The 15421-nt window shown below is 47.5% G+C and overlaps 1 protein-coding gene across 3 annotated transcripts in view; it reads right to left on the bottom strand.

The window, feature by feature from the left end:
* Positions 1-1966: 1966 nt before the first annotated feature.
* The window catches only part of LOC114084571 (solute carrier family 23 member 1-like), a 40491-nt gene continuing 27036 nt past the window's right edge, over positions 1967-15421 (bottom strand). For 2 of the 3 annotated variants that reach the window (XM_071611820.1, XM_071611824.1), the window contains exons 5-12: positions 13718-13899; positions 12228-12348; positions 11011-11167; positions 9991-10244; positions 5462-5626; positions 5143-5251; positions 4925-5020; positions 1967-3543 (exon numbers count right to left, since the gene is read on the bottom strand). In XM_071611820.1, coding sequence (XP_071467921.1) covers positions 3281-3543; positions 4925-5020; positions 5143-5251; positions 5462-5626; positions 9991-10244; positions 11011-11167; positions 12228-12348; positions 13718-13899 — 1347 coding nt within the window. In that variant the 3' untranslated portion in view covers positions 1967-3280. The remainder of the gene's footprint in view (positions 3544-4924; positions 5021-5142; positions 5252-5461; positions 5627-9990; positions 10245-11010; positions 11168-12227; positions 12349-13717; positions 13900-15421) is intronic. The other variant, XM_071611822.1, reaches the window with a different exon arrangement.

Here is a 15421-nt window from a genome sequence, read left to right as displayed (position 1 = left end):
AAAAGACGGAATTGGAAAGGGGTATATATTCCCCAAAGATCAACTTAAAATAACTCTTTCTACTCTAAACTTTTAAAATTTGGATTCATCAGGGCTTAGTGCTGCAGAAAGGCATATGTGTCCAAAAAATGTACATAAGCCCAAGGTACTTTGGAAGGATATTGTAACAGGACAGTGGAAAGGTCCTGACCCAGTAATTGTCTGGAGTCATAAGTCTGTTTGTGTGTTTCCACAGGGAGAACAGCAGCCGATTTGGATTCCAGAGAGATTAACTAAAGAGATTTCTACAGACCAAAAATAAGATGATTTGGCTCAAATCCATAACAGCTGATATCCAGAACTCCAGTTTGGCTATCCTTACATCTGCGACAGAACCAGGATGCTTTTTTCAATATCTATTTTATTATTGCCCTTTCCCACATCATGAAGTTCTATTTTGTTTTTTGAGCACATGCAGACCTAGGTTAATGTTTTGCTGATCAGTTCTATTTTTTGACTACAGAGTTTTTAAACAATGAAATGGAGATTTCACCTGTAAAAAGTTATAAGGCCTTTACTATTATGTTATGTGTTGTATGTATTATATTATGTGTGCACATTTGTGTTTTGGGTTGTATGTTTGTATGTACATATGTCCATATATCATATATGATAAGCGCTCAGGAAAAAAATGAATCCAAATATTTTTTTATTTTATTCACGTGATTTAAATGGTTTAATTTAAATTGGGTAAACAGCTGTTGATGATTGTTTTAATATGTGAACAAAAAAAGGAGGTTAACAGATCTGTTTGTTTACTTTCACCTTTCTTTTTCATAATATTTAATTATTCTATTCAAGATAATGTAAATTGTTCAGAAAATTGTTTTCTTTTAGTGCCTTCTGGAATGTTACATAATTTTTTTCTTTAGCCATTATTGCCAGAATTCCTATCTTCATCCCAGTTCCGGTGAAGACAAAGATAAAACCAATCTATGGCTTCTGCAACAGCTATCACTAAACTGCTTGGAGAACTTGCCTGGACCATGTATCACTTGTATGCATTGTGAACTCACTTGTATGCATTGTGAACTATCTGTTGGTGTAGCGACTTATGGTAGTGTTGGGGTATTTTTGCTGATGGTGTCATCAGTGGTACAATTTTTCCAAAAGGAGCCGTCAATTGGCATGGTGTATCCTCCTCCCTTCTGCTTGTGATGGTCGTTCTGCTAAAATTTTGGGGCCAACAAAGGTGAGGCAAAGAATCTCACCCCCCCTCCCGCTGGTACAAAGACCTATCTACAGGTGTGGCTGTATGCTGGACCGGTAGTCAATGACGGGTAAGATCCAATTGCAAAGGTACCAACCTAAGACAGGAGGCTGATGCCTTGAGGTCAGCTCATCTGATGACGGGTGAGGACCATATGTAGTATTGGACAACCTAAGGCAGGCACGGTCTGTAAGCCACATGCTTGTTGTTTAAACAGAGAGGGGGAGATGTTGAGAGCCACAGCCGAAGGGGCCCCAGCAAACTTCCAGCTGCCAGCTGATGATTGGCTCACAGCGGCCCCAGCAAACTTCTAGCTGCCAGCTGATTGGCTCCTCTGTTGTAATGCTCATTGGGCTGTTTCCCTGCCCTTTCAGACCACAGAGCTGCTCATTGGGGGACTTTTTTTGGCTCCACCCACATGACCCAGCCAATTGGCCTCAAGATCAGGAGGAGTGGGGGGGTGGAGAGGCTTGTGGGAAGCTGGTGGTGGCAGTTGGGCTCTGAGGGAATTCCTGAAGAGCTTGTGTGGTGCAGTGTGTGTGTTCTAAAAATAAAGTTCATTTCTGCTTGATAAGTGGCTCCTGAATTGTGCCCAGCCAGACTGTGGCAGAGGCTGCAGGCTCTGGTCTCTTTGGAGAAGAAAAAACTTGTTCACTTTGTCACCACACAAGGTGTAGCTCCCTTCCACCTAGTAGAGTGGATAATCCAGAGGCAGAGTGATGGAGAAAGAGCTTTATTAACAAGAACCAGGCACTGTTGGAAGATGGTCGGCTCTGACTTTCAATCTTATCCCTTGACCTAAGGGAGTTTGGGGTTGTTATTGTTGTTGTTTTTGCTACTGGGGATTGAACTCAGGGGTGCTACACCCCCAGCCTTTCTATCTTTTATTTTGAGACAGTGTCTTGCTAAGCTTCCCAGGTTGGTCCCAAACTTGCAATCATCCTGCCTTGGCCTCCTGAGTTGCTGGGATTACAGGTGTGTGGCACTGCACTTGGCTGAAGAAGCTTTTATGATTTTTCCATGGAAGGTCAATGGGTCCCAGACAGGTGGGTGTCTCAGTTGTCCAGTATTTCAGGAAGTAGCCTCCTCTGACATGTGGGTTATATACATCTTATCTCGTTCACCCAAGTCAGTGAGAGTTGTGGCCAGTGGATCTGAGGAAGACATAAATGATCAATGTTTCTGTGTTCATTAAAGTGAGTTGTGAGATGGGTGTGGTGGTGCACGCTCAACCCCAGCTATTCAGGAGGCTGAGGCAGGAGGATCACAGGTTCGAACCCAGCCTGGGCAATTTAGTGAGACCCTGTCTCAAAATTTAAAAAAAAAAATGTTAAGAGGGCTGGAATGTAACTTAGTTGTTGAGTGATTCCTTAGCAAGTCTAAGGAAGTCCTGGGTTCAAGTACCAAAAAATAAAAAAATAAGTGACGTGTGACTGATTTTTGTTGTGTTGTGGCGGAATTTCCAGCCAAAACCCTGCTAGGTGTGATCTTCTCCCATAACTTGGGACTAGGGAGTGCTGGTGACTTCCTACCAAACTTTAGTGTGCATTGAATCTTCAAAGATAGCCCTTAGTGGCAGCTCATCCTTAAAATGCAAAGCAGACAGAATCAAAGAGAGACTTATGAGAACTGGGTCTATATTGGTGAAGGGGAATAAAGTGCGCTTTCAGTGTCACCCTCCAGCAAACAGCCACCACTGTCCCTACCCTACCCAGGCCTCTTCCTCCCAATCTTTCAAAACACTGCAAAGCACAATGGTGTAGCAGAGTTCTGTGTGCACAGCATCCACACCTGTCCACACCAGAGCTGGGAGAATACCAGAGGGACAGGTCAAGATCAAATGCGATGACCAAGTGACCAGAACAGAGCCTATAGGTCACTATTATAACCTGAAGCTTCCTGACTGCCATGGTGTACAGGTGCCGCAGGTGTTGGAGAGGGTGGGCACCTCCAGCTCATGAAGGCAGATTGGTGCATATTGCAAAGGCAGAAGTCTGTCCAGGGCTCGGCCATGCAGGAGGACCCTTCTCCTCACATCCTGGTTTCTATAGCACCTGACAGGTGCTTTCTGGAGGAAGCCGGGGAGCAGTGGGCAAGCTGGCTCATGCCCACCTCACCTTTGCCACTGTGGTCCAGTCTGGGCCAGAAGGGGAGGACCCGGATGTAGGAGGACGTGCAGAACTTGGTGCCAATGCCCCAGGGAAAGTCATAAACCTCCGAGGACTTCAGAGTAGTCTCCTTGGAATTCTCCTGGACTTGATTCCATACCAGGATGCCTCGCTCCTCCAGGCTTCCTAATGTAGGACAGGAGAAGTCAAGAGTGGGTCCTGATGGCAGGGGCAGACAGGGCAGAGGGAGGCTCTGGTGGCCACATGCTAGGACCTGTGGCCTCTTCTCGGCACCCTGGTGCACATGCCCCCACTGACACCTCCTCCTCCATCTCGACCCCTCTTCCTCTGCCTCCATCTGCTCCTCTTCTCCTTCCTCCTCCTTCTCCTCCAAGCCCAGCTCAAGAATCAGAGCTCAGCTCTGCAGGCATCCTCTGAGCCTCACAAGGAGCCCAGCACAGCCATGTGGAACCCCCTTTCCACAGCTCTAGTGAGCAGACTTGTCCTCACTTGAATGTGCGTGGAATATACAGATGCACTTCACACTTGGTGGACAGTCACCATGTGAAATAGAACACCATGAAGCAGGTGCTACCACAGAGGTCCCCAAGAGAGGCTGAGGGAGGCCAGAGAGAGAGAGAGAGAGAGAGAGAGAGAGAGAGAGAGAGAGAGAGGAGAGCTGCTGGACAGCCACTCCCAGAACCTTCAGAGACTGGGCCTCTTGCTTTCCACATCAGCTCCCTGGACACCTGCACACTCTATTTGCTCCTCACAGCACGTATTACCCAGTATGGACTTGTCTGCTTTCTTAACTAGTTCCCCATTAGCCTGTGGACTTCCAGAAGGGACATATCTTACTACTCTTCGTATTCTTGGTACATAGCACCTGCTTTATAGCAAGTGCTTCATGGAATTTTATTAATACTATGAGTGAATGAATGAATATGTGTGATCTCTCACCAATTAAATTATAGGCTTCATGAAAGCCAGGGCTGTGTCTTTTTCCTGTTGCTTCTGGTACATTTCCCATTTAGGGCTCTGCTGTGGGTTGAACTCTCTCTCCCTTAAAATTCATTCATTGAAACCCAAACCCTAGTTTCTCAGAACGTGACTATATTTGGAGATAGGACCATTACAATGAGGTAGTTAAGTTACAAAGAGGCCTTTAGGGTGACTCCTAATCCAATGTGGCTGGCATCTTTATAAGAAAAGGTTAGGACACAGGATCAGATACCAGGAATGTGCACACACAGAGGAAAGGCCATCTGCAAGCTAAGGAGAGAGATCTCAGAAATAACCAAACTTATCAGCTCCCTGATCACAGATTTCTAGCCTCTAGAACTGTGAGAGAATAAATGGTTTAAGCCCCCAGGGCTGGGATGTTTTGTTATAGCAGCCCAAGCTGACTAATACAGACCCTTCCATACCCTCATCTCCAGACCTAGAGGCCACTGAAGGTGTGCCATGACCAGTGACCAGCCTGACACAGTAATCACAGCTAGAAGCTCTCCACATCATTCAGACTGTACCCATTTATCCACATTGCCAGTTCACAGGTGAGCCCTACCAGGGATGGTGTTATCCAGGAGAAAGCCCAGAAATCCTCCAACAAACATGCCTGTGGTCAGCAACACCTGGACGACCTGGTCCAGCTGGAGAATGCCTAAAATGAGACAAAAGTGACAGGTTCACAGGACCCTGGGTCCCTGCTGGCTCCACAACCAGAGTGGCGACTGTGTAGGGGACAGAGCGGAGTGACAAAATGGAGAGGTGAGGAGCAATCACCTGTCTGCAGCTTCTCGGGGTTCTTGTTCACCCAGTTGGGAATGGTGAGGCCACAGTAAATGGAGAAGCCAAAGACAAAGAGGTTCCTGGATGAGTTCATGTCCACGTACTGCAGGAGGAAGGCCCAGAGAGAGGTGCTGAGATCACTCCTTCACGACCTCTCAGAAGGTTGGACATTTCTGGCTATTTCTCTCTTCCATTTGGGAGCAGTGTGGTTCCAGGCCAAGGATTCCCTTCTCCTCCCCAGCCCCTGTCCCATTCTGCCCCTCTCCATCCTCTGGGCTCCTGCTACTTTTCTGAGGCAACTCGCCCATCTCACCTGCAGACTGGAGATCCCCACGGCACTGATGATCCCGAACATGACAAGGAACATGCCCCCGATCACTGGGGTTGGAATGGTGGCAAACACAGCCCCGATCTTCCCAAAAACACCCATCAGGAGCAGCACGAAGCCCGCTGTGACAATCACCATCCTGCTCCCCACCTGTGGCAATCAGGGAGAGGGGGATGGAGAACCAGGCAGGCCAGACGTCCCAGAGGCCTTGTTACAGGTCATCTTGAGCATTGCTGAGATGGACTTTCAGAAAAAGGGCCCCAGAACATACTTCATACCCTCTGCTCCCAAATGGGGTTGGAGAGAGAGAAAATCATCATTTTGGGCCCAACCTCTGCCCTCACCTCTCCACTCTGTCACTCTCATACTTGTCTTCAAGTGCTGGACCAAATGCTCATCCCCTAGGAAGCCCGAACATGAGGGGATTAGTTTCTCTGGAGTGGCAGTGGTCCTGTGCTTAAGAATGGGGGTTTGAGAGCCAATCTCAGCCCTGCTTCTCACTGACAGCCGTTACCTGGTTTGCATAGAGATCCCTGAGTGGTAAGGAGTCTTGGAATGCTAAAGAAATGTGTTTGGCTACCTCCTTACAACTGCTGTTAGATCTTGAAATAAAACAGTTTCTACAAAGGCTTAAAAAATAGCTCACCCTGCAGTGAAGATCATGGACCTTGGTCAACATCCACCCATCACATAGCTGGTCTCAATGCTGGGGCACACAGCTGCCACCCTGCTGTCACTACCAATGGTTGTGCTAATCAGGGCTCACAACTGGGGTTTGGGAGACAACTTGTATTAGTGAGGCAGAAATGACCTCTGAAAACAATTCTGTATGATACTGCAGTGGTATATATGTGTCGTTATACACTTGTCTAAGTCTGCAAGATGTACAACACCAGGAGTGAACCCCAATGTAAATTGTAGATTGTAGGTAGTGATAATGATGTCAGTTCATCAACCATAACAGATGTACCGCCAGAGTGGTGGAAGGCCATTATGCCTGTGTGGCAGAAATGGGTCTCATTATCTCTCACTCATTTTAGCTGTGAACCCAGAACTGGTTGGAAACAAGTCTTCAAATAATGACCCTCCAATTTGGGGGCTCCATTTCATTCTTGGAAGTTAGGGCTATATTACAAATATTCTCATCCTCATAAGTCCAGTGTTGATAAATATATTTAGATAGTTCTTGAATCTGTCTCTCATTCCCGTGTACCTACCCCAAGACCATAATAGATACTATAATATAGTTTCAGTCTTGCAAGATGAAAAATTTCTAGAGATATGTCATATAACAATTGGAATATGATAAACACTACTGAATTGTATACCTAATAACAGTTACCAGAGTAAATTGTATGTTTAGTGCTTTTTACCACAATTAAAACCTTTTGAAAAGATACTCCAGCCTCAACTAAAGTCCATCAATGCCATGATAAAGTAGCAGATTGTACACTTGCCTGTTTTACTCTTTCCAGGCAAAAAGCTTATTTATTTAACTGTCTTCATTAGAAATTCTTACCACATCAAAGAACGTTTTGTTTTATTTACAGCCTTGACAATTAGCTGTGAGAACAGAGGCATGACTACAAGCACCATGGATAGATGTGTTGGGGTCAACCCATGTCCTTTGCACTTGCCACTAGTCTCCTAAGGATGGAAGTCTTCCCCAATCTTATTACTGCACACACTTTGCATACAGCCCTGGGCCGTTTTAGTCACATGAATGACATATGGGCTGGCAGCAGGACATCCTACAGAACTGACAGGAGAATTCTGGCCTTTAATCTTATTTCCCCCAAGACTTGGAGAGAATCAAGAAGTTGTGGGAACTCATTGCTGGAGAGGCACAACACGGGGCAGTACCTCAAAGGGCCGCAAGGGGGCGAGCGAGTCCATAAAAGCGAGTGGTCTTAGCACCTTCACCTCTTTCCCAGTTTATGGGTCTTATGTTTGATGTGTAGCCTTGTTTTCGTCTATGTACCTTTATTTCCTACTTTCACCCTTTCCTCTAATGACCTTAGCTTGGAAATGATGTCCAGAAAAATGGCCTTTTTTTCTTTATTGAGATATTTTTTGTTGGCATGAGATTTATTCCACTTAAAGGAATAAGTGGGAAAGGAAATATTTCTGCATGGGTTAGTGGTCCTCCTGTACAAAATGTTCCCCTCACTTGCATGAATGGCTTTGAACTCTTACAGAGTGGGTGTCATGGAACATAGGACTTGCTGTAGGGTTGGGTGCTGGCTCAACCATTTGCTCACAGATTTTAGCTCCAGCTGTGCCAGAGGTCATACAGGGCACAGAGGAAGATAGATCTGATGCTATAAAGACTCAGTGCCTTCAGGATGCACACAGAGCCACTGAGGGAGCCATAAGACAGGGCAAGTCAGGGTGTGGGGGAGGAGGTGCTGTATTTCTCCTTGACTCACAGGACTTGCTCTGGGACCACTGCCAGAATTCACAGAAACATACGGAAAACAACAAAGCAACACTATGGTTTTCTAAGTCACTTTATTTTTTTGGTATCAGGGATTGAACTCAGGAATGCTCACCCACTGAGCCACATTCCGGCTCTCTTTTATGTTTTTATTTTAAGACAAGTCTCACTAAGTTGCTTAGAGCCTTGTTGTTGCTAAGGCTGGCTTTGAACTTGATATCCTCCTGCCTCAGCCTTCCAAACCCCTGGGTTTACAGGCGGTGCCACCACACGTGGCTCTAAGTCACTTTAGAAAACACCGTTATCAAGAGTTCTTGCTGATCTGATTGAACTATAGTGTAGAAAATGGGGAGCCATGAGAAGTAGATGGGCAAGATCCTGAGAAGACAGGATGGAAGGCACTACTTTAGCGTCCAGGCGGGAGATGATCAGGCTGCGGCACTGGGGATGATGAAAGGAGACAGGAAGGGGGCCATGGGGAGAAATCAGAACGAACAGGTGAGCAAGAAGCTAAGGAGGACATGCCAGTGGGGTGAAATAAGACAAGGACAGCAGGAAAAGTCAGATAGGGCATGCGTTGGGCTTCCCAGAAGTCACTGTGTGTGAAGTGCCTTGGGGACATCAGGAGGGGCTGCCATGCTCAGTGGATCACTCAGGTCTGTAGGTAAGGAAGCCCCACCTAAACTTCAGAAAGGAAGGACTCTCTCCAGTACCCAACAGTGACAGAATAGACTTTTTGCCTGTGGATGGCCACAGTCCAACAAAGTCAAGGACAGAAAGTGGAATCATGGGCCCTGCAGAGGCACCTGTCATAACCCTCAAACCAGCGAATACATTGCCTCTAATGGCAAAAGCGACTCTGCTGATGTGATGACGTTAAGGACCTGGGGATGGGAGAGTAGCCAGGTGGGCCCGGTCTAAGTCCACTGGTTCTGGAAAGCAGAGAACCTTTCCATCTGTGGCAGGGGAATATGGAGAAAGTGGCCACAGCCCAATAATTGCAGATGCTGGATGACAGAAAAGGACAGGGCATGGGTCCCCCCAGAGCCTCCAGAGAATGGCCCGGCTGATGCCTCCCTTTGAGCCCACGAGGCCAGTGTCCAAAATCTGGCTTCCAGATCAATTAAGATAGTAAGTTTGGATGTTCATCATCTCTAGCAATTAGAGAAATGCAAATTAAACCACACTGAGATTTCATCTCACTCCTGTCAGACTGGCAATTATCAAGAATATGAGCAACAATAAGCGTTGGCATGGATGTGGAGCAAAGAAGTATACTCATACATTGCTGGTAGGACTGCAACTTGATGCAACACTTGGAAAAGCAGTGTGGAGATTCCTCCAAAAACTTGTACTGGAACCACCATTTGACCCAGTTATCCCACTCCTTGGTGTATGCCCAGATGATGTAAAATCTGCATACTGTAGTGATGTGGCCACATCAATGTTCATGGCAGCCCAATTCACAATGGCTAAGCTATGGAACCAACCTAGGTGCCCCCCAATAGATGAATGAACAAAGAAAATGTGATCCACATACACAATGGAATATACTCAGCCTTAAAGAAAAATGAAATGATGGCATTTGCTGGTAAATGGATGGAACTGGAGAGTATCATGCTAAGTGAAATCAGCCAATCTCCAAAATGGCTAATGTTCTCTCTATATACAGATGCTGACTCCCAATAGGCAGGGGTGGAGGGTAGTGGAGGTTCATTGGACTGGACAGGGGGAATGGGGTGGGGGAAGGGGGATGGGAATGGGAAAGACAGTAGAATGAATCTTATATAACTTTCCTATGTTCATATATGAATACACGACCAGTGAAACTCCACATCATGTCCATCCACAAGAAGGGGAAGTATTACTCCATGTATGTATGACATATCAAAATACATTCTACTGTCATGTATAGCTAAAAAGAACAAAATAAAATAAAATAAGAAGATAATAAGTTTGGGTTGTTTGAAGCCATCACTTTGTGCTAATTTGCTACAGAAGCAACAGGAAAGTAGCAGGTACGATGGCAGATTCAGGTACCCAGCCTGTCCCCAGGAGCCACCATCAGTAGACTTACCTTGGTGATACCCAGTGCCCCAACATTCTCGCTGAAGGAGGTGGTGCCATTTCCTGTCCCCCAGGCTCCTGCCAATAAGCAGCCAAGGCCCTCGATGCCAATGCCACGGTTGATGGCGTGCTTCGGAGGGGGTGGGGCTCCCACCAGCCGGGCACAGGCATAATAATCACCCACAGACTCCACCATGGAGGAGACCACCCCAGCAATGATCCCAAAGACTCCAGCCAGGCTGATGGTGGGGCGGCCCCATTGTCCTGAAAATGCAGTGCAGAGGGAGTGTCCAGTCAGAGGAGGCTGAGGAAACCCAAGTCATTTCCTGGCTAGAGGGATTTCTGGGACAATGTAAAGAGTTGGCAGCTCTTACAACTACTTTGGCTTTGCCTGGGATTCCTGCCCTGCCATTCCTCCTGAGTCTTATCAGATGCCCAGAACTTGAGGTCACTGTGCACAGAAAGAAGCAGAAATGGCCTTTTCCTAGGGAGGCCTGAAGGTTTGGAAACTGAGATTCTTAAGCGAGGCCCTAGTCCATATCCCTGAGGACAGGTTGGCCCTTGCTGGACACCTTGGATACTTTGACACCATGAGACAAAACCATAGGGAAAAGGGGAGCAGAGGTAGCCTAAGGGATTCCCTGGTCTCCCCAGAAACGCTCTGATTCAGTCCTGAGCCTCCTTGCGTGAGATCCACTGAATCCATGAGGAAACACAAAGTCCAGGTGGAGGCTAGGCCTCTCTCTTTCCCACCTCTACCCACCCCCAGGCTTAAGGTTCTGGGCAATGTGGCGGACAAGGGATGTAGCCCAGCTTTGAGGGAAGTCTGGGAGTGCCAGCCTTTGTCCACCACCCAAGGAATTCTTATAACAACCTGGAGTCTCTTCTTCTTTAGGAGTCAAATATGGACTCCCTGGGGCCTATCTCTCCTTATCAATCCCTCCCCCAGCCCTGTTCTACTCTCCATCCCGTGACCTGAGCCACACAGATCCAGTGGCCCAAGCTAGAAGGGCACCTATCTTCTCCTTACCTGGGTAAGGGATGCGGAACCAAGGGGCCTGGCGCAGGACATTGCTTTTGGTGTCAGTGCGGGCCAGGTACCCATAGTCAATGGGGGACGAGGGGAGAGTGTTGGTGACCGTGAGCACGAAGCAGATGAACCAGGAAATGCAGAGAGCCAGCAGCACCTGCCAAAGGGAGTCTCCCTTCAGCTCTGCCAGCTCCTGCCCCCTTTCCTCCCTCAGGAGGGGTCCAGGAACATGCTCAGATGAGCAAGTGCTGGGTGACCACCCTGCTAGTGACAACAGGAACCTGCTGTGACCATGGGTAACTTAGCACATTAAAGAAACAGGCTGGAAATAGAAGCACAAAACAAACTATGGGAGGAGACTATGGGGCAGGAAAATCCAGCACACTGGGCACAGCATGGAGCAGAAGGATTCCCACCTGCTCTCTCTCCACTGATTGCTAATCATGTGACCTAGGAGCAAACCCTCTGAGACTTAGTTTTCTCATCTCTACCATGGAATTACAATCACTGTTTGTAGAGCCTGAAACAGGGCCTGAAAGTGAGGTCCACAGGTATATCAATTTTATATTTGGTGGTGGGACCCCAGAACTCCATATTCTTAGTGAATTTTCCAAGTGATTCACATGCACACCGAATTTTGGAATCATTGGACTGCAGGGTTTTTGAAAGGTCAATAAGATCATTATATGGAAGTTTCTTTGTACTTTGAGAAACACAGTTCTCAGTTAAACCTGAAGACACAGCTATGGTGACAATTACACACTGGACAGCTTGGTGTGAAATCAACAAAGAAGGCTCTGGGAAGGGAGGCGCCATCTTGCTCACCAGCAGTTGGATTGCCCGTGAGACATTGGGAAAGACCCTGATCTAAGCAATTTGGCTCAGCAGGCTCCTTCAGACCCTTAGTTTTACCTCATTAGAGGTGAACCTGGCTGTCTCTCCCAGTACCTTGTATGAGGACAAGAAGACACAACAGTGCCCAGAACAGCGACTAGGGCTCCTGGGAGAGAAGCCTGTGAGGAAGGACCTAGAATGCAATGCCACCAACAGCCGGGAAGTACACCCCACAGACCTGGGACTCTTTCTTCCTCCTAGGAAGAGGCCACCACAGATGGAGGAGCTTTGATTTGGGGGCCACCTGGGCACAGGGAAGTTGCCGACAATCTCCAGGTACATCAATTTCGAATAGAAGAGGGTGGGTAAGAGGTGCTTCTTACAGGGAAGAACTGAAAGAGGTAGAACTTGGAGGTGTGACACTTCTTCTCTCCACCATACACAGGCACAGGCACTGGGATGTTTTTCAGGAATTGAGAAAACAGCATGATGAGGAAGATGGTCCTGAAACAAACAAGGGTACACAAGCTGGAAAGTGGACTTGTCCTGAGCAGGGGCTCAGGAGGCTTTGGGGGTGGTCTGAGAAGCTGAGCCACCAGGTGTCTCTGGGATCAATGTCCTCACCAGGAGGGGCTCCAGCTGGTGGCCCTCTGCACCATATGTAGATACCTGCTATCTCTGAAAAGAGGTCCCTGTTGGAACTGCTTGTGGCTGAAGAGGACTTGTGGGATAAGATGCCATTGTTTCTGGTGTATCTGAGAGGAACAGGCTGTTGGCAGCAGACAGAGTCACTGAGGCCCATAGGGACTGTCATATCTCTCAGGCAGGTCTGGTGCAGTTCTGATGATTCCCACACCTCACCTCAGACCACAAGAGGCAGAGTGAATGACAGTGTTGAGAAACTGATGTGACTCCATTTTTTAGAAACCAGCCTCTACCTTAGAGCAAAGCCTGTCCAAGGAAGGGGGTGTGACCCTTGTCCTTGGAAAAACCCACAGAGCACTTCTAGACAGATAGCCACCCTGCTGAGTTGTTTGTCTGTCAATAACAGGAGAGATCTGTGGCGCCAGGTGTCCCTGACTCAGGCTAAGTGAGGACCCATAGCAACTCCCTAGCAACCAACAATCAGCATGAGACAGAGAAAATACCTGGGATGCCAGATGACCCCCAGTAGTTTATGGTGGTTGATAACATGTTGGGAAACCATGTAGTTCAGCATGTACTCCCCTCGTGGCTTAAACCAATCAGTTCAAACAAGTCCCCCTCTTGTACTAGCCAATCACCGCTACCCAACTTGTTCCCGTCAGTGAATGTGCTAATCATGTTTTAGAGTTGTTTTATGATTTTCCCGCGGTGTGTGATGATTTGCTAAGAGATGCTACGATGTATGTGAAGTCCCTGCCTCCCCCAAAGAGTGTATAAAACTGCTGCAAACCCTGGGCTCGGGGCCTCTCAGCGTCACCAGTTGCTGTGTGCGCAGAGGACCGAGCTAGCTCGCAATGAACACCTCTTTGCTGCTTACATCGATCTTGGTCTCTGGTGGTCTTTTGGGGGTCCTGAACTTGAGCATATCAGTGTCACTCCTAGGTCCCTCCAAAATTGTTTAAATGCCTGAGGCCTCATTTCCTGTTTCCTGATCCTCCCAGCTGACCACCTCTCCTTCACATTCGCACAGCCCCAAGGCCTCCTGGCTGCTTCCTGGTATCATGGGCCTTTATCCCTCTTAGACTACAATGGTGCTGAAGAGTTGGGGCCATTCTTTGCACCCTTTCCCAGCTCAATGAAAACTGGCATCCTGGACTCATGTTATTCTTACTAGCTGTACTTCCACCAAAGAAAGCGTGGCAGGGCGTCCTCCCCAGAAAGTACTTACATGAAGGAAATCCCCCAGTGGATTCCAGCGTCATTGCCAACAGGATCAAAGAGAGGCAGGGCCACCAGGGAAATGGTCGGAGCAATGGTCAAGGGGCCAATGAAGCGCATGAGAAAGCCGATGAGGCCTGAGAATCCCACCAGTATCTGGATGCAGGAAGCAACCATGATGGCACCCTGCAACTGAAGGGAGAGAGGTGGCCTCTGCTCAGCCCAGGCCCCCCAAACAGGCCAAGCTGCTCAGCCTGCCGCTCAGTCTGGTCACCCCTGTGGGTGCATTCAAAGGCAGAGAGGGCAAAGGCAAAGCTGGAACCCAAAGGAACTGAGAGGAGAGACCTGATCTCACTCCTCTCCACTCTCTATTCCAATGGTCTGTTGCACATTTTCACTTAACATGAAAGATTTCAGGAAATAGGCCTCAGGGTTCTTATCAGTCCCAGTCATGGTGATGAAATGACTTGTGACAATTCAGTGTGTATTGAACATCTTGCTGCTATACTCTTCTGTTCTTCTGCTGACTATTGCTGGGGTCGGAAAACTTTTTCTGTAAAGGACCAGTGAGTGAATATTTTAGACTTGGTGGCCATACGGGCTCTGTTGCAACTTTTCCAGACAAGATGTGAACAAGTGAGCGTAGCTGTTTCCAATGGGACTTCATTTATAGACACTGAAATTTGAATATCATGCAATTTTGACATGTATAGTCACTATAGGGCATATTATCCTTCTTTGAGGCTTTTAAAAATTACCATGAAAATGTAAAACCATTCTTAGCTCATGGGCTATTCCAAAACAGGCAATGGGCCAGATTTGGCCTTAGTTCGGCCACCCTCAATCTATTGGATTTGAATGAGCTTATTTTACCTCCTCTCTTTACCAGTTTGGATGTCATACATTCCTTTTTAATCTTTTAGAAATTATTATTAACTCTTTAGTGTTAATATTCACATAACAAAGTCTACAGCTAAATAAAATTTTCTTTCCTCCTCTCAAACAATATAATTACTGTAGAAAACTTTAACTCCTATTGTTGGGAGTTGCCCCAGCTCCAAAGACTAACTTCCCCATCCCCTAAGAAGAACCATCCAATGGTGAGCCCAGCTGGCTCACATGATCCTTACCCACCAATCAGAGCCCTGCTGGCTCACATGATCCTTACCCACCAATCAGAGCCCTGCTGGTTCACATGATCCTTACCCACCAATCAGAGCCCTGCTGGCTCACCTGATCCTACCCACCAATCAGACTAGCCCTGCTGGCTCACCTGATCCTTACCCTGCAATCAAAAATCACCCCATGCCAACTGTCAAACCACCCCTGGCTCTATAAATATGCAGAGCTGTTCCTCAATAAACGGGCACTTGCTCCGACGACAAGCCTTGTTCGTTCTTTCATTGATGTCAAAACCCCAGAGGGGGAATGCCTCGCTGCTTGAGGGCCCCTTCTTTCAAGGCTTGCTGTCCTGGTCCACTCTTTCGAGTGCTGTTTACAAGACCAGATCTTCAGTAGGTGAGTTCCCCTATCGGGTATCCTACTTCAGATGGGCTACACAGGGGCTTTGACCGTGATCGTCCGGCAAACCTCTAACGCCCAATCTGGAGGAGAGAACACACCCCACCACGACCTTCATGGTCACGGTGGACTCTCTGGAACCCAGTTCATGAGCAAGAGGTACTGATGGGTGGAAGAACAGGCACCCCCCCTC

Source organism: Marmota flaviventris, chromosome 1, assembly GCF_047511675.1.
Source record: "Marmota flaviventris isolate mMarFla1 chromosome 1, mMarFla1.hap1, whole genome shotgun sequence".
In the NCBI taxonomy this organism is placed as follows: Eukaryota; Metazoa; Chordata; class Mammalia; order Rodentia; family Sciuridae; genus Marmota; species Marmota flaviventris.
This window is presented reverse-complemented; position numbering and strand designations above follow the sequence as displayed.